At 38.7% G+C, this 19,702-nt stretch overlaps 1 protein-coding gene across 2 annotated transcripts in view; it reads left to right on the plus strand.

Annotated features, from left to right (window-relative positions):
* CNPY1 (canopy FGF signaling regulator 1) overlaps window positions 1-12,580 on the plus strand; it is a 217,620-nt gene extending 205,040 nt beyond the window's left edge. For both annotated transcript variants that reach the window (XM_077491159.1, XM_077491158.1), the window contains exons 4-6: window positions 7,827-8,033; window positions 8,774-8,870; window positions 12,287-12,580. In XM_077491159.1, coding sequence (XP_077347285.1) covers window positions 7,827-8,033; window positions 8,774-8,870; window positions 12,287-12,321 — 339 coding nt within the window. In that variant the 3' untranslated portion in view covers window positions 12,322-12,580. The remainder of the gene's footprint in view (window positions 1-7,826; window positions 8,034-8,773; window positions 8,871-12,286) is intronic.
* The last annotated feature ends 7,122 nt before the right edge of the window (window positions 12,581-19,702 follow it).

The following is a 19,702-nucleotide window of genomic DNA, read 5'->3' on the forward strand; positions in this document are numbered from 1 at the left end:
GAAAGCTCCCCGCGCCCCTTGCTGGCAGAATACATTAGCACTGTGGGAGGCATTTTCCTATCAACATTAAATGTGCTGATGGGGGAATCGACCGATTTTCTTTTTTTTTGGGTGGTGGAAGGAAAGAAAATCTATGGGGTGAATATGTCCGCTGACTCATTCAACTACGTGTGTCATTTGCGTTTCCAAGAGTTCTGTAATCATTTTTTTCCAGAAAAGCCTGGTATACCTTTGAAAAGGATATCCACCTTGCTGGAAACAATACTTGTTTCATATTCATGTGCAGTGTTTCATATTTAACTGATAAAACAGAATACACACTCAAAATCCCAATAACTGTAGCTAAAATCCTGTCTCTGTTTTCCTGATAAGATCAAAGACGAATACAATCAGATAGAAGTGCTCACAGATAAAATAGATTAGTGCAGGATTTTCAGGGGTTCCATATAAGTGGGTCTTCTTCACAAGATGGGCCATGTAAAGGAGAGAACTTTTTATCACAGAGGTATGGTTTTTATCAAAGGTTTTGCTGTATATGACCATGACCACCTTTCATGGGTGTGCACAGCCTATTGCATTAGAGTGTGCACCTCAGAGCTCAAACACATGTGTGTTCCATGTGTATATATACTGACGGTGTCAGTAGAGCAGATGATGGTGTCATTAGGGCAGAGATTGGTGTCAGTAGGGCAGTGGATGGTGTCATTCATTTTTTTTTTTTTTTTTTTTTTTTTTTACATTTCTTAGAAACCCCATTAGGGTTTTTTTTGTGAAATATCAGGGATTTAAACAGGGGGAATCTGTGCCATTCAGGGTGATTAGGGTGTGCCATGCACACCTGGCACACCCCATGCTCATGCCTATGACACCTTTTCATAGAAGTACCATGTTACCACCAGGTCTATATTGTCTATATTCGAAAGGGTTGCCATAATGGTAAATGAAGGACACCCATTACTGGGAACATCCTTTCCACATCCCTGTTTTTACTGACTGTAGTCCTTTGTATGATAGAACTGGAAGACAGATGGAAGCTTCAGGGGCCATTTGTGATTTGCTGGAGAGCACAGTGCTTGTCAGATGAAAATGGTAAATATGCTTGCAGGATGAAAGAGCGCAGCAATGACTACTCATCCATGTTTTTTTTTTTTTTTTGTCTGGTCAGCAGACTTGAGGGTGTGGCTTTGACCGGACTGTACTGCTTCACTGTAATGAAGGTCTGCGACTCTGCTAATAGTGATATCTGAATCACAAGACTACTTAAAGGATAAGTTCACCTTTTGGAACATGTTACACCCATATTAAGGGTGTAACATGTGCCTAGGCACCTGCTACCCCCGTGAAAATATAGGGGATTTTTCTTACCCGAAGTCGCTGTCACATTTAAATCGGCGTGGCTGTGCAGAGCTCCGCCACCACAGTTGTGTCATTTATTCACAGAGAACCACCACTGCACAAGGACAAACGTGGTATTTGCTGCACACGTAGTCCATTGACACTTCCTCCATCTTTCCAACTGAAAGCTTGCACAGAGGTAGGAAGTGTCTATAGTAGCATGACATTGCACCCGCATTCCACTAATTGCGGGTTCAATGCTTCAATGCAATGTATGACTAAATTTTAGTCATACATTGAGGGCAAAATTTATTCAGCCACATGTCTTTAGTAAAAAAAATGTCAATAAGCGTATATTTTTTGGTTTGCGCAAAAGTTATAGCGTCTACAAACTAGAGTACATTTTCTGGAATTTACACAGCTTTTAATTTATGACTGCCGATCTCATTTCTTGAGGTGCTAAAATGGCAGGGCAGTACAAATCCCCCCCAAATGACCCCATTTTGGAAAGTAGACACCCCAAGGAAATTGCTGATGGGTATGTTGAGCCCATTGAATATTTATTTTTTTTGTCCTAAGGGATTGAATAATGACAAAAAAAAAAAAAAAAAATTTTTTACAAAAAGTTGTCACTAAATGATATATTGCTCACACATGCCATGGTTATATGTGGAATTGCACCCCAAAATACATTCTGCTGCTTCTCCTGAGTACGGGGATACCACATGTGTGGGACTTTTTTGGAATCTAGTCACGCACGGCACCCCGAAAACCAATCACCACCTTCAGGATTTCTAAGGGTGCAAATTTTTGATTTAACTCCTCACTACCTATCACAGTTTCGAAGGCCATAAAATGCCAAAATAGCACAAAACCCCCCCAAATGACCCCATTTTGGAAAGTAGACACCCCAAGCTATTTACTGAGAGGCATGTTGAGTCCATGGAATATTTTATATTTTGCCAAAAGTTGCGGGAATATTACAAACTTTTTTTTTTTGCACAAAGTTGTCACTAAATGATATATTGCTCACACATGCTATGGGCAGAAGTCAGATTACACCCCAAAATAAATTCTGCTGCTTCTCCCGAGTACGGGGATACCACATGTGGGGGACTTTTTGGGAGCCTAGCCACGTACGGGACCCCGAAAACCAAGCACTGCCTTCCGGATTTGAATATAAAATGCTACCAAAAAACCTGTTAGCGATGGCAGGGATCAGGCCTGACTCTGCGATCGCTGCAGTTATGTGTTTAGTGTTTTGTAAGTGACAGTGATCGATCGATACTGCACTTGGGTGGGCTAGGCAGAGGGGCAAAACGCAGGTGCTAGCAGGTATTTGGGCTGATCCCGCTAACAATGCGTTTTTTTGGAACCCTAAACTGCTGGGGACGCTAGTATAGATCTGATCAGATCAGATATTGATCTGTTCAGATTCTATACCACTACGGGAGGTGTATGCTTTGCGTGTGGGTGTTAGCGGTACTGGCACTAACCTAGCGCTGCCTGGGGCGACGCAGACCCTGACCCTAAAACCTAATTGATATCACCCGCCGGGTGATCAGGGGGTTAAACCTTTATTGGGTAATAAATGGTGGGTGCCCTGATGCTATAAAAAACAAACTAACCAGAGTCACCCGTAACACTTATACGGTGATCAGTGGTGAAAGGGTTAACTAGGGGCAATCAGGGGGTTCAAATTTTTATTAGGTAGTATATGGGGGTCCCTGGCGCTATATAAAAACCTGACGGGGAACCTAAATAACTAACTGGCTAACCAGCGTCACCAGTGACACTTATACTGTGATCGCTGGTGAAAGGGGGTGAAAGGGTTAACTAGCAGCAATCAGGGGGTTAAAACCATTATTGGGTAGTATATCGGGGTACCTAGCGCTATAAAAACCTGGCGGTGAACCTAAAAAAATAACTAGCTACCTAGCGACACTAGCGACACTGATGCAGCGTTCAGAAAAATTATCGCTTAGTGACACTGGCAAAAGGGGGTGAAAGGGTTAACTAGCGGAAATCAGGGGGTTAAAACCATTATTGGGTAGTATATCGGGGTACCTAGCGCTATAAAAACCTGGCGGTGAACCTAAAAAAATAACTAGCTACCTAGCGACTGTAGCGACACTAATGCAGCGATCAGAAAAACGATCGCTTAGTGACACTGGCAAAAGGGGGTGAAAGGGTTAACTAGCGGCAATCAGGGGGTTAAAACCCATTATTGGGTAGTATATCGGGGTACCTAGCGATATAAAAACCTGGCGGTGAACCTAAAAAAATAACTAGCTACCTAGCGACACATGCAGCGATCAGAAAAATGATCGCTTAGTGACACTGGCAAAAGGGGGTGAAAGGGTTAACTAGCGGCAATCAGGGGGTTAAAACCATTATTGGGTAGTATATCGGGGTACCTAGCGCTATAAAAACCTGGCGGTGAACCTAAAAAAATAACTAGCTACCTAGCGACTGTAGCGACACAATGCAGCGATCAGAAAAACGATCGCTTAGGGACACTGGCAAAAGGGGGTGAAAGGGTTAACTAGCGGCAATCAGGGGGTTAAAACCATTATTGGGTAGTATATCGGGGTACCTAGCGATATAAAACCTGGCGGTGAACCTAAAAAAATAACTAGCTACCTAGCGACACATGCAGCGATCAGAAAAATGATCGCTTAGTGACACTGGCAAAAGGGGGTGAAAGGGTTAACTCTAGGGGCAATCAGGGGGTTAAATCTTTATTGGGGGGTGATAGGGGGCTACCCTGGACCTAACACTAACTGTCCTGACAGTTTTTACTGTCACAACTGACACTGAATGCATTGATCAGTAAAGAAATGATCAATGCAATCAGTGACACTGTGACTGGGGGGGGAGGGGGGGCGGGGGGGATCGGGGGGCGATCGGGGGGGGGGGGGTTTGTGTGCCTGTGTGTACCTACATGTCAGTGTAGTGTTGGTGCACACTTACTATTAGTCTTCTCCTCGTAGTCCGGTCAAAAAGACCGCCCCGAGGAGAATGACATCACTTCCTCCTTCCTGTGTAAACAATACACAGTGGGAGGAAGCTTCTCATTGGCCAGGAGCGATCCAGAGGGGGTGGCCGAAAACCAACGGCCATCCCCTCATCACGGAGCGCTCCTGGAACGAACCGGACCGCCGTAACCAGCGGGAGGGGGTCCGATCGGACCCCCCACCCGCTGGAAGGCAATCACGTACATCTACGTGATTGTGCCTGCCTGTGCCATTGTGTTGACGTACATTGGCAATACGGCGGTCCTGAAGTGGTTAAAGGCGAACTTAGCCTGGAACACCTTCCTGCCCAGCCTATAATACAGTCATGGCCAGGCGGGAGCACTGTTGTTCAGGGAGGATGTCGTATGACGTCCTCCGAGAACACGCCTGTCATGGGGCCGCACAGCAGGCTTCAGTTGTAATTTAGATGATTCTATAAAAAAATATTTTTTTTTATTTTTTTTTTTAGATTAAAGCATACCTTAACTATATACATCTAGTAGGTGCACTACAACAGGAGGCATTTTCCAACGTAGTTTAATCAATGTCAACCTTTTTCGGCAGGACTCCGCCTGCCTTTCTCAAGACATCAGGGTCACCAAGTGAAAATAAAGAGAAAAAAAAGCCTAAATACATAAATCCTAACGCAGCCACCACATCTAATAGCTGATAAGTTGCTATTATTGTAACGTATAAATCAACTTATTAGTTATTGGATGAGGTAGTTGCATTAGGATTTTTTTTTCTTAGACTTTTTCTGTTTATTTTCTCTCAGTGACTCGCCAGGAACACAATTATTTTAGGCTGACAATTCTTATTCACTGTATCCATGTAGGAGCACCGTAGGCCTCTCTCTCCTGATATGGACTATAGAACACCCCCATTTCCTTATCCTCCTAATATGGGGGAGGGTTCAGTAGTTCATTTAAAGTGAACTGGGTAAGGCTTATAACACTGCTTGGAATGTCAGTACAGCAGAGGCAGCATTAGCACTTCACTATAGGATGATACAAGCTTCCTGGATTTCTAGCAGGATCAATACGTTTTTCTCTGTTCTTTTTGAGCTTGTATAACAAAACACTTTGAATGGTATATTTAACGGACAAACAGGAAGCAAAAAGAAAAGTTAATTGTTAGATTTGTTGTTTTACATACACTTTAAGACAAATTATCATAAGCTCAGATGCAGCAAATACACATAGCAAAGCTACGTTTAGTATGGCAGTTTTGACATGTCAACAATAGTGTAGGTTGCAAACCGTCAAATCTGATGAACTCAGGACACTGGGATTTACTCGCCAGGTTGGATATTTTCTATCAGCTTTACATTGCACCCCAGATGACCCCAGATGACAGTTAATATGTCTTCATTCATGGATGGATCATAAAATATGTGTTGGTAACTGCTCAAGTTTTTGTAGGTCTCTGTATTATTGCCTGGTAATTACCTAACAAACAAATGATTGGGTACCTTTCATTGAGCACCAGACGGTCTGCAGGAGATTTACTTTTACATAGCAAAAGATCTTATAGGTTCAAAATGTTATCTTTAATTTTTTGTGCCTCAAGGTAAAGAGCAGAGAAAATAAAGTGCATCATAGGGAAGATCACCCAACAGGCATGAAAGAGTAGAAGTTCAATTTAGAAGAAAGGGGAATTTTCTGAGGGCCTTCGTTTTAGAAAGACCATATGCCATAAATGAACATCAAAGTTATGACAGAACTCACCTAAGTTATGCTGTCTGTGTGGTCGGCCTTGGGCAGTGTGACCTAACTTGCAGTGGGCAATGTTCTTTAATTTGTATATTGTGATATGAGTTTGGAAGCAAAGGTTTGTGTGCTGTTGCTGTCACTCACAGTAACAATGCCGCATTCTCAGATGACTGAAGCAGCTGTGGGTGGTGCCAGTTTTAGCCTCTGCAATGGGTGCCAGCAGAGCTCAGACAGGCCCCGTCTGCATATGCTTTTCAATGGATTTAAGTTTCGTCAGCTGTCTGAGCATTACATTTAGGTGTTAAAAATTTTAATGTTTAATTGTGTGGATAAATCGCACAACTTGAAATTGATAGTGACACACATCAAAATTGCCCCAGCTCATTTCTGCTTTAAATGTATTCTTGTATTGCTGCTAGGTTTATGTGTGGCTGGGTCATCGCATTGGCCTTTTTATTTACCAGCTTCATGAAATCTTAAAATGTGCACCACAAAGTCTGCAAAGAAAAACAAAAAAAATTTAGATTATGTCAACCTGGCAGTCTGGCATTTACCAACATTACTGAAAGTTTTATAGGTGCCCGGTAACCCCAAAACATGTGTTTCTACACAATACAGTCGGGCATTAAGTACTGAAATTGTTTTTTATATTATATCCACTGTATATATTTTTTGCAAATGCCAGTAGTATTAGATTTGTCACAGCTTTGAATTTTTTTTTCTGCAATAAAAAAATCCAATTGTGAATTCAATGCAATGTGTCCTGCAAACAATATAGTTTCCTTTGTCTTTTTTTTTTACTTAGCTCAGAAACAAATGTCACATCCAGAAGGCTGAATTTTAAATGGAGCATGAATGAAACAATAAAAGCTAGCCACAAATTTTAATTCTCCAGCCTGTATTTATTTGATTTGTGTCCAGATGGTGGTGAAGCAAGGAAACCCTTTGTGTAAATGAAGCACACATGTGAAAGTGCCTCTATAATGTAGTCATTGAGACCGGAAGGGTTCATACTGTGTCTGAAAGGAGACAATAGAGACTGGATATATCAACATTGCAGAAATCTAGTTCATTTGTGATTCGACCCCTTTGACTGTGGTTGTCATGAAAACTTCCTACTTTGATCAGCAGAGGGTGGAGAGAAAGCCTCCGAAAGGCCCAAAGATGCATCAGTATTGTTTACTGTGCACTTGGCTTCACTTCACACCCCCAATCCGGAAGAAGCAACAGAGATAGGACCATCTTGCACCTTGACCTGTCTAGACTGGGGAGTGGGCTTTTTGTGCCGGTTACCAAGAATACTGGGTGCTCTTTGACCCTTTGAGTATTTGCTGTTGAGGCACTCACTAAGTATGTAGGTAGTGTGTAAAAGCTTCTTGAATTCTTGCTTAATTCAGGAGGAAAGCGAATGAGACAAAGACATGGACCAGCTGTTATGAAATAAAGCTGAAACAGTAGAACCTGGGAGAAGTTACATTTTGTAAGCTATTATTTTCTACACAAAGCCCCTGGGAAGCATTAAAACAGCTGCATTGGAGATGGCGAACAACAACTATTCTATGCAGTGGGCTTTATACAACTCTTATTCATAGAAGAAGTATGGACACTATGTAACTATTTATATCCTATAACTTATATATTGACAATTATTGCATTTTTAAAGGTTATACTTTTTTTTTTTCCCCTGAGAATAATGTTTGCAAGTGTGGTTTGATTTTATGCAGTATAATTCAGACTTTCTTTCCTTTTCTTTTTTTTTTAGGTTGCCTTAGTGAAATCCGAAGTATACCTAACAGAAGTTTTGGAAAGCATATGTGAAAAAATGGATGACTACAGCCTATATTACGACCCTAAAACTAAAGAAAAGTCATTCAAACGGTTTGCACCAAGAGATAGCGAAGATCTTCCTTCACTAGACTTTAACAATTTCCAATTCAATCCTGTGGATGGCAGTCCTTTAAAGTTTGCCGTAAGTTGTTCAGTATGGTGCTTTTTATTGTGTTATGTATGTATGTATGTATGTGTATATATATATATATATATATATATATATATATATATATATATATATATATATATCAAAATCCTATAGGACATTCTAATGAGTATTTTGAAATTTACAAGTGCTTTTTTCAGTGTACCTGTATTTAGAACTATTTGAGAGAGAGCATTGTGGCTTTATTTTTTTATTTTTTTTACTTTTTTTTTTTGTCAGCATTTGGCCTTTTCTATTATAAGGCATTTTGTTTCAACTTCTATTTAGCAGTCACTATTTTTTAATATTCATGAACAAATTTAACAGTTATTTAGTAATATTTAAAATGTTCAAATATTCTTTCCAAAATTTGTGTAATATTAATTTAGTCAATATTTTTGCAGGATTTCTTCAAAAAATCTATATTTTATTTATTTATTTTAACAACTTTGCAGTTGTTAAAAAAAATGTAACCTTATTTACTAAGTTGTTGCATCTCTCTGTCAGATATAAAGTTGCAGTGATTGGATGTTTTTTTTATACTTTATATCTTTTTTTAAATTTCAATAATTCTCTCTTGTATTTATACTCGTGTATATTCATTAATTATCTTAGTATTTCTATCTATAAAAAAAAAAAATTAAACCTAGTAAAAGACACTAATATCTGATTAATGTAATGTAGTGATTGCTGTTAGTTTGTATTGACTACACATGGTTTCTAATTTCTTGCAGTGTGAACATGTTGTAGAGGAGCATGATGAAGAAATACTTTCACTTGTTACCCAGGAGGCTTCCAATTTCGCTTACAAGCTGTGCACTGAGATAGCAGGTACTGTTTATGATATCGCCAATACTGCTGCATATTTTTCGCTACTATGTCAGCTCTGTTAGTTCTAGAGGTTGGGCCATCTATGTGTCGCATCAGAGCTAAATCCCTCCCCTTCGCAGAAATACCTAAAATTGTATTACTTGTTTACAATCATAACATTTAGTTACTATAGCATGGTCTTAATCTTTATAGCATGTGTGTACTTTTTCTTCTGTTTGAAATGGCATCGCAATTCATTGTCAAAACTGCTTTTTCGCTGATTGTGAAACCTTCCAAATGGTAGGCCTCATCTCTTCACGCTTTTATTTTTTATTACTTTTTCATCTGTAAAAGTAAAAAAATAAATTTGTTTTATAGCGATTTTTGTGCACTTTTAGACATCTATCTACTGGTTGCCTTTAATGGAGACTATTTTTTATCTTTATATGCTTTATGGAAAAGTATCAAATAATTGCAGTTGCATTCCATTAAATATTTGATGCCGACGTGAAGAACTTCCACCATTTGCCCTTTCCTTGGCTTCTTTAACGTGGAATAGATGCCAGCCATAACAGCCCTTGGTCCTTTCACCGAAGGTGATTCACATTTTAAATAAGTGGCATGGCTTAAAATATTAATGGCCTGGAAAAAAAAACAGAACGTATTGCACTCTAGACAATTTGGTCTTTTTTGTAACGAATAACAAGCACACTTTTATATTGTTCAGCAGTCAGGCAGTGTAGTTTGCTTCACCACATAGAGCCAGCCTGTTTTAGGGGGGGGGGAATGCATTATGTATCCAAGATAAAATATTGATTTTTAGAACCAATGACATCTTAAAATGAAGGCTTGAGATCTTGGTATGTAAAAGAAAAAACCCTGAGGTTTTAAATAAATATTTAATCCTAACAGTATGTGCTTATAGATCTCCTCTCATGCAGCCCAAGTTGTAAATGAAGTTGATAGCAGTTTTGACATTTTTCTATACAGTATTGTATCTATGGAACCATGCAGGTAAACTCGCAGATTTTCAAATACTTGTTTTTGAATCGCACATCACAGAAGCACAAAGCATATTCAGAAGTAAAAAAAAAAAGTGATGCGTGTTAATCGATGTTTACCATTTAAAATCTTTTTCTCTAAGTAAGATATCAAGGTTTATTCAATATTTGTCTAATTTTCAGGTGTGTTTAAAAAGTCTGGGAATCTCTAACCACAAAGCTTTATATTTTATTGAATTATGTATTTTTTATGCCGATATGGATAGGCCAAGAAGCCTGAGCTTGATTTACGCAATGGCCATTTCTCTTTATCTTAACATATTCCTTGTTTTCTGTTTAGCTTGTCCACAGGTAATTATTTTAAGGAATTTTTATTGATCACCAGGTTGTTGTTTTTAATTTAGTTTAACGAAAAGATTGCGTTTAAGTATTATTGCTTCGTACACCAGTCAAGGAATATTTTTTGTATTTTGGCAGAGACATATGGCAATGACTCCAAATGCAGTTGTTTACGCCAAAAAAAAAAATATTCATATGATGCTTTTAGGTGATTGGTGTTAAATAAAAGACACAAGGCAAAAACAAACATATTGCATACTAGCCTTTATTGAACAGCGTACAGTACATGGATCAATCAAAAGTGGACTTGATACAAATACATTTAAAATTCATTTAAACTGAAGTATGCCCTGAGTATCAAATTGCATTTTAGTTTTTATTATCATATAGCTTGTTCTAATTAAACTGTACAAAAATATATTGCGAGCCTTCCCTATAGCCATTTTAATCATGATTGGTTCCCACGTGCATTAAGGCTTCTCTAAAATATTAGTTTTATTATTTTTGTTTGTTCTTGAAAATCACAACACATCATTGTGATTAAATGTCATGACTTAATTTCTTTATGTTTAAAATATTTCTCTATTTGATAAAATTTAGTTGAATAGGCAAACAAAGGTTTGCTTCCAAAAGGACGTACCAGCTATTATACTTGCATATTTTAATGTACGAACCAGAAATACTTGTACTTTTTTTTTAAATATTAACACAGTACTGTAGAATTCCCCGTGCCATCATAGGTGTAGTGTACAAATCTAAATCCCCAAGCAACCTCTGGCCTTCCAGATGTTGTTGAACTATAAGTCATTACATGCCTGTTTAGGGCCATGGTGAGTCTTGTGGTTGCACAGTGTCTGAACTGCAGTAGGTTTATATTGCTTGCTGGATATAAAGTTACAAAATATTGTAGAGTATTTACTGGTTTTGGTAAATTCATAAGCTGGTTGAAGACTCCGGATTAACGTCACGTTAGCTCTCTTTTACTTTAATATAATATAATTTAGAACATATTGAGATGCAGAGAATGCAAATAGTCAATGTGTTTTATTTGCGCTTATTGTTAGAATCTTTGTAAATTTAATTCTTTACTTATGTTTTTGGAGCACTTCAGTTTGCTGCTTACTGGCACAAGTGTTTATTTTATTTTTTTCATTCAAAAGAACACGTTAACCTAAACCAATGTTTTGATTGCTCCATGATGATACCTTTAAAATTAGTTATTTTAGTCACGAAACGTTGAGCTGCATAAAATGAGAATACGTGAAAAATGTATGGAAAGTAACATGATTAAATTACTCTTTCAAAACCAAAAAAAAACAAAAAAACAGAGGGTAGCTTAATAGGCCAATTGTTTGGTAAAACAAAGCTTTATTTATACTCCTTGTCGCAGTGTAGTATAGATGAGTGAGTTGTACCATGTTAACAGTACAGGAGCATTCATTCTAATGGAAGGTGTGGTCTTACAATGTAGGTACAATGTGAGGAACAGAACAAGATACACAAATGCTTATTATGTATGGTGGACCAGATAAAAATGATAATCTATCCTGATCAGTGGACCTGCCACACAGCTTGATGAAAGAAGCGAATGTGGAGGCTAATATGGGGTACTATTTCCTAGTGATCAGCACAAGTCTTTTATATCTACAGGTCTAATCCAAATATATGTTGCAAGCAATCTACTGAGCACAATTACTTATGCCATGTCACATATTAAAGTAAAGCTTTGGACTGGAGAGAACTCATTTAATGGTGCTTTATAAAAAAAAAAATTTAGATCTCTTGGGAAGGAAATTAGATGGCATTTTCTTTTAGAGTACATTCATTTTAATATTTATAATACTGCTTTTGCTGTCATCGTTCTTCATTATAAAGCAGAAAAATTTCACCTGCCAATTGTACTTGACCTTAAAATTGCAGTTCATAGAATGTCCTTTGATCCTATATTACCTTATCAAATAGGTATCTTTTTTAATACACTGTTGACAGTATATTAGCAGCATACTGAATATGTTTATGTAGCTATGACTCTTTTAAACCATATGATATGTTGTGTTTTTATGATTTGAGCTGTGTTTTTTTTTCTTGTTTTTATAGGTTTTTGTAAAGATATTCCACACAGTGAGCTGTAGAAGACCAAAAAACATTTTAGAAGATTTTCCTATTTCAAAGCATTACCGTAATTGTATAGTATTTTTTTTTTTTTTCTCAATCATGATTGGTCATCCTTCGACATGAGATACATACCAAAGATTGTTTGCTGCAAAATAATGGACTTGTGTATAAGCGGTGTTAAAAAAAAAAAATTCTATACCAGTAAAAAGCCTCATATTTTTAAACACACTTGGACTTAGTGTTTTTTCACTTACTAATAAACTATATTTAAAATAATCGCTGTATGAGGTTTGTGTAAAAAATCATAACAAGCGGATATGTTGAATGGTAATATTCAAAGTTTGAACAATAATGTCTGGTGTAAGGTGGTTCCTGGACAATCCCGATCCTGAGATATTATTAGGATGTTTTTAACTGAAAGAGTATTACTTACAAAATGTGTATTTTTTCCGTCTGCCATGCTATGTGTCGATATTTTATTTTCCTTCATTCCTGTAGGACCTGTTATTTATGGGGTTAATTGTACCAATGTAGGCAAATTTGTGTTCTACTGTAACAGTAACCTTGTTTGACCTTGATGCACATCTTTACCCCTCAAATAGCCAGCATTGCCCTTAACATGAGCTCAGTAAAAGGGAGTATACTTTGCTCATTTACATCATATTGATTATAAAATGCAATTTCTAGTAGTAAGGAAAAAATGATCTTATTTTAAATAGAGATGATTTCTCATAATGGTGTCACCACATTATAGATCTATATGATCTCTTTATTCTTTAGTATTACTCTCTCAGTTACACCCATTTTTATTGCAGTGAAACTGATGTAGTTTTTTTGCCATACAATATATTTGGCAACACTTGCCATTTTTTCTGATTAACATACGGTATGACATTTAATACAGATATTATATACACCATTGTGTAGTATTTTAGAGCTGAATATATATTCAGCCAAAAATTAATACTGTGGAAGATGGATATTTAGAATAAGTGGTATTTCAAGCGGACTTAGCAACCAGTCAGTAGCTCATAATAATACAAATATGTTTTTTAATGTAGCAAATCAGTACTACAGCAGTCAAATTAGCAATGCATTTAAGCGTGCCATAAAACAACCACATTCAATTAATTCAACCACTAATATATTTTTTTTACGTGAGACCATGTCTTGTGCACCTATTAAAAGGGAAAGCTGAATTCAATCATGATTCCTGTGGTCGTAGTGGAGACGAATCAAAACACAAACCCAGCCAAAGTCAGAGTGTTCCTCTTCATAAATTTTGTATTAAAGCTCTGTGCCCACACAAGAGCAAGTATAGGCATAAGACACTTAACCTATAAGTATATTTTGATTTGTTGAAGAACATTCATTTTTAATTTGTACAGTGCCCTTAGTGGCAATTGACTACATCTCCACAATGCCAACATGCTCTCCATTACAGAAGCATGTCAGTGAAATTTGTTTTTAGTTTTGAGTGGAGTAAGGATTTTCTGGCAAGCTGCCAGATCTTCCTCTGCTCTGAACCTTTGTTTTACTCTTTTTGAAGTGCATTTTCCATATATTGCTGTGTAGTGACTGATGACCCCAGAATCATGGTATCATGATTCCCATAGCTGATTATCCATCAGAATATATGAAGAATGCATTCCAGAGACAAAATTGGGAAATTCAGCTCACAACTAAACCTTTGTTTCCCCAGTAGCGATGGTAAAAGTATTCCATGGTGGGGTAATAGGCAGGAATAAACAATAAATAAAAATACCTCTGTGCTACCTCTGTGTTAAAGCTCTATAGTATGTGAACCAAATAATGTATATACTAATACCTGCACAAAAAATATTCACAGTCTGGTTGCTGCAAAAGACCACACTATGTAAGTAATAAAATAATAAATATGATTAAGTGTTTTGCGCAAATCAAATAAAATTATACTTAAAACGAATAACCTCAAATTATGCGAGATATAGATAAATCATCAGACAGTCCCCTGATGAAGTCACATGGACGTGACGTAACGTGTATGGCATTCTGGACCGGAAGAGGTGTATGGAGAGCATTTTCATGCTGTGTATATGATACCAAAGGTGTTTTTACAGCTTTTTTTTAATGTAAGAGTTATTCCTTTAATAAAAACCAAAATTATTAGCAAAATTACACTATGAGAGGCTTCTTTGTTTCTACCCTAACATACGGATATGCCCATGTTTGGGAGTCTTAAAGGGACCACCACCATAGGATATCCAAATGAATTGAGAAGGACTACAAGTGGGCTAGCATCGATAGAGGATGAGTTTTACATATAAGCAAAAGCCTATTCAATTACTCATTAAGGTGAGAATACTAGGATCACTGAGGGGTCACTATCGGCTGGAAGTACACCATTTGTCTTTATGTTGTCACACTGAAGCTGCCTACACTGAAGGAAGAAATCTGGGCACCTTATTTATCATCTAATATGGACTATTTTGCCCTTTTCAACACATGTGCAGTTTACTTTAATTGTATTACTTTTATGCACTTGTGTGTGAATTTATCTGTCTAATAATGGGCAGGAATAAAGATCAAGCGGGTGATAAAATTGTGTCTCATTATATAAAACGGTGGTCTTCAAACTGTGGCCCATGGGCCAGATGTGACCCTTTCTCTTGCTTTTATTCGGCCCTTGGGGCACTATTTTTATTCATTCACTGACACCAATGAAAAAGCACAATTCCTCCCAATGACACCAAACAATGGGGCACAGTTCCTTCCAATGACACTAATGATGAGAAACTATTTCTATCAGTGATGGGGCACAATTCCTCCAGTGACACCAACAATAGGGCACAATTCCTTCTACTGAAACCAGTGATTTGGTGCAATTCCTCCCAATGACACCAACAATGGGGCAAAATTCCTCCCAATGACAACAACAATGGGGTCCAATGACCCCAACAGTGGGGCATTGTTTACTCCAACTGATGCTGGGTCATTTTCCACTCCTGATAGCCACAATATGGCCCTCCTAAAGTCTGAAGGACAGTAAATTAGCTCCATGTTTTGAAAGTTTGAAGACATCTGATCTAAAATAATAGGTTTCAGGTAGAGTTTTTAAAAGTATTTATATTACCTAAATCCATTCACATTCATTGTTCCCATACCCCTAAGAAAACTCACTCATAATGGCCAGTCTGAGAGGTAGCCACATAACTTGCAATTTTTGGATTGTTGGAGAAAACTATACAACTATACAGCACCATACAGAAATTCATACAAACAGGATGAAAGCGTAGATTTTTCATGCATATAATAGTGAATTTATTAAACCTAAATAAGCTGTTCCCCTTGCAAGAAAAGTTGCCCTAGAGCTTAGTGAATGTGGTAAAGTTTCACTTTGCAAATAATACCCAATCGTATGCAAGGAAATAAAAAACAGCATTTTTGCTTGTACGTGATTGGGTGATCAAAGTCAGCCATGCTTCTCATTCACTAAGCTATGGGGCAACATCTCTTGCAAAGTGAACAGTGTATTTGCCTTTAGTAAATCAACCAAATACCGTTTGTGTCCCTGAAGGGATTTGAACCCATTCACCTCAATGTGCTTTAAACCACTGTGCTGCCTACAAAATATTCTCTTCGCTTCTGAAAACAAATTTTATCATATTAGGGAATTTGTAAACATTGATGCCGGTTATTTCTTGAGATATATATTTGAATTTGAGTTCTTTTTAACTAACCAACTTACAGTGTCTGACAAAAGTGAGTACACCCCTCATATTGTTGTAAATATTTTATTAGACCTTTTTTATGTGACAACACTGAAGAAATTACACTTTACATTGTAGCAAAGTATTGAGTGTACAGCTTGTATAAAGCCCCATACACACTATCAGATTTTCTGCTGATTTTTTCCTTCAGATTTACCAAAACCATGTAGTGCAAGGGCTTGCTTGATTGCATACAAATTGAAACTCCTAAGGTTTTACCTCATATTATATGGTTTTGGTAAATCTGAAGGAAAAAAATCTGCAGAAAATCTGATAGTATGTATGGGGCTTTACAGTGTAAATTTGCTCTCCCCTCAAAATAACTCAACACACAGCCATTAATGTCTAAACCGCTGACAACAAAAGTGAGTACACCTCGATCAGACTATGCGGCGGACAAACCGCCGGACTTTGAAGCGGAGGTCCACCGGACTTTCCGAATGAGCGGACCTGCCCAAACACGACCCTGCCCCCTTATGGTGTCAGTCCTGGAGGATGCTGGGACTGTGACATCATAAGGGGACGGGGTCACCATTTGACATCACCCGGTGACCCCGCCCCTTGTCCCTATATAAGTCACTGCACAACGCGTCCCTGTCATTGTGGCCAGAGAGAGTGTTGAGTCAACATCTCAAGGAACCCCTAATAAAAGAGCTGGAAGCAGAAAGCGGAGGCCCGGCAAGAAGAACCGAAGAGGGGGACAAGACCCCCGAAGTCAGAAGAAGAGGCGGCGGAGACAGAAGACCGGGCCACCGCTAGTAAAAGAGATATACGAAGATATCGGTGGCCCGGCAAGAAGAACCGAAGAGGGGGACAAGACTTCCGAAGTCAGAAGAAGACCCCCAGACGGCGGCGACAAAGAAGAAAGCTGGGCTCCTCCGCTAGTAATAGAACTAGCAGAAGATAGCAGAGGAGTCCGGCGAGAAGACCCCCCAAGAAGCAAGACCACCGGAGCTGTGCAATAAATTATTTTTAAAACGTGTTGTGTTTTTTTCTTTACACTTTTTTTCACCATGTGAATGGGTAGGTACCCCAATACTTACATAGGGTGGGGGGCTGGTATCTGGGGGCCTCCTTATTAAAGGGGGCTCCCGGATTTTGATAAGCCCCCATCCGCAGACCTTGACAACCAACGGCCAGGGTTGTCGGTAAGAGGCTCTTGTCCTCGTCAACATGGGGACAAGGTGCTTTGGGGTGGAGGGGCCGCAGAGCCCCCTTTCCCCAAAGCACCCCGCATGTTGAGGGCACGTGGCCTGGTACGGCTCAGGAGGGGGGTGCTCGCTTATCCCCACCCCCTTTCTTGACTGGCCGGGCTGCTTGCTCGGATAAGGGTCTGATATGGACTTTGGGGGTACGCCGTTTTTTGGACGTAGGGTTTCCCCTTTAAGCCCATACCAGGTGATGGTGCCAGTGAGGTGTCGATCTCGCCGCCGAAGGGGACAACATTCACTTTCTTCGCTAGTCCCGTCTACCTGGAGCCGCGCATAGTCTGATCATGTGTACGCGGCATCAGTGAAAATGTCCAAATTGGGCCCAATTAGCCATTTTCTCTCCCCAGTGACTTGTTAGTGTTACAAGGTCTCAGATGTGAGTGGGGAAAAGGTGTGTTAAATTTGGTGTTATCGCTCTGACTCTCTCAAACTGGTCACTGGAAGTTCAACATGGCACCTCATTGCAAAAAACCCTCTGAGGATCTGAAAAGAAGAATTGTTGCTCTACATAAAGATGGCTTAGGCTATAAGAAGATTGCTAAGACCCTGAAACTGAGCTGCAGCATGGTGGCCAAAGACCATATAGTGGTTTAACAGGACAGGTTCCACTCAGAACAGGTCTCTCCATGGTCAACCAAAGAAGTTGAGTGCATCAAATTCAGAGTTTGTCTTTGGGAAATAGATATATGAGTGCTGCCAGAATTGCAGCAGAGGTTGAAGGGGTGGGGGGGTCAGAATGTCAGTGCTCAGAACATACGCTGCACACTGCATCAAATTGCATTGGAAAGAAAACAATTGTTTGGGACTTTATATGAGGTCAGGACCAATGAAATCATGTACCTCCATCCCTATCTATTGAGAAATACGGGAAAAAGGGGGACAATGAGGGCAGATGGGACTTTGTATGGAGCTTGCAGTCTCAGGGACAACCAACTATCAATAGTATAGATATAAATATATTTATTTTGGTACAGTGGGACCATGATTAACAAGATAAACACAATAATTGGTAGGGATACTATAACCCATGAATTAAATCTTTATACACATACATGAATTAATGAGGTCAAGAGTCAAGACCAATCAGGTCATATACCTCATCCCATATATTGAGAAGTACAAGAAGAGGGGGGCAATGAGGGCAAGTGGGACTTTGTATGAAGCATGCAGTCTCAGGGACAACCAACTATCAATTGGTATAAATATAAATGTATTTATTTAGGTACATTAGGACCATGATTAGTTAAATAAAAACAATTGATAATGGTAATATAGCCCATAAATGTCATCTATATTAAGGGGGGATATGATCAACATGTACAAATATATAAGGGGTCCATATAGTGAACTTGGCGTTGAGTTATTCACTTTACAGTCAAAAAAGAGGACAAGGGGGCACTCTTTACGTCTAGAGGAAAAGAGATTTCATCTCCAAATACGGAAAGGTTTCTTCACAGTAAGAGCTGTGAAAATGTGGAATAGACTCTCTGCAGAGGTGGTTCTAGCCAGCTCAGTAGATCGCTTTAAGAAAGGCCTGGATTATTTCCTAAATGTACATTACATTTATAGGTAAAGTTGATTCGGGGAAAATCCGATTGCCTCTTGCGGAATCAGGAAGGAATTTTTTCCCCTGCTTTAGCAAATTGGATCATGCTCTGCTGGGGTTTTTTGCCTTCCTCTGGATCAACTGTGGGTATAGAATTGGGTATATGGGATTGTATGATATTATTTTTATTTATTTTTTTGTTGTTGAAATGGATGGACTTGTGTCTTTTTTTCAACCTGACTAGCTATGTACATACATGTTGGTTACTGACATGTCAAGGCAGTGACTGCAATAATTACAATAATTAAAATAACCTCCAAACTCTCTAAACTTCAAATTGTGTCAGGAAAGAGAACCTAGGTGGATGGTGTCTCAATCCTACACCCCAAGATTGGTATATAGTATGACATGATCATCAAAAATACTATACAAGTACAAACATGGCTTCAAACTAGCTTGGCGCGTTTCGTGGTTTGATGTTACCACTCATCAGGAGCAGGCACATGGTGATGATCTAAAACAAGAAACATGACCCGATTGGCCTTGACCTGATTAAGTAATGTAAGTGTATATAGATGAAATTTATGGGTTATAGTATCACTACCAATTATTTTGTTTATCTTGTTAATCATGGTCCCACTGTACCATATATTTACATTTATACTATTGACAGTTGGTTGTCCCTGAGACTGCAATCTCCATACAAAATCCCATCTTCCCTTATTGCCCCCCTTTTTCCCCTTATTTCTTCACTGCATCAAATTAGTCTGCATGGCTGTGATCCCAGAAGGAAGCCTCTTCTAAATATGATGCACAGGAAAGCCTGCAAATAGTTTGCTAAGGACAAGCAGACTTATGCTGCGTACACACGATCGGAAATTTTGAGCAAAAG

Source organism: Lithobates pipiens, unplaced genomic scaffold (genome assembly GCF_037356315.1).
Source record: "Lithobates pipiens isolate NorthernLeopardFrog02 unplaced genomic scaffold, aLitPip1_a1.2 Scaffold_19, whole genome shotgun sequence".
In the NCBI taxonomy this organism is placed as follows: domain Eukaryota; kingdom Metazoa; phylum Chordata; class Amphibia; order Anura; family Ranidae; genus Lithobates; species Lithobates pipiens.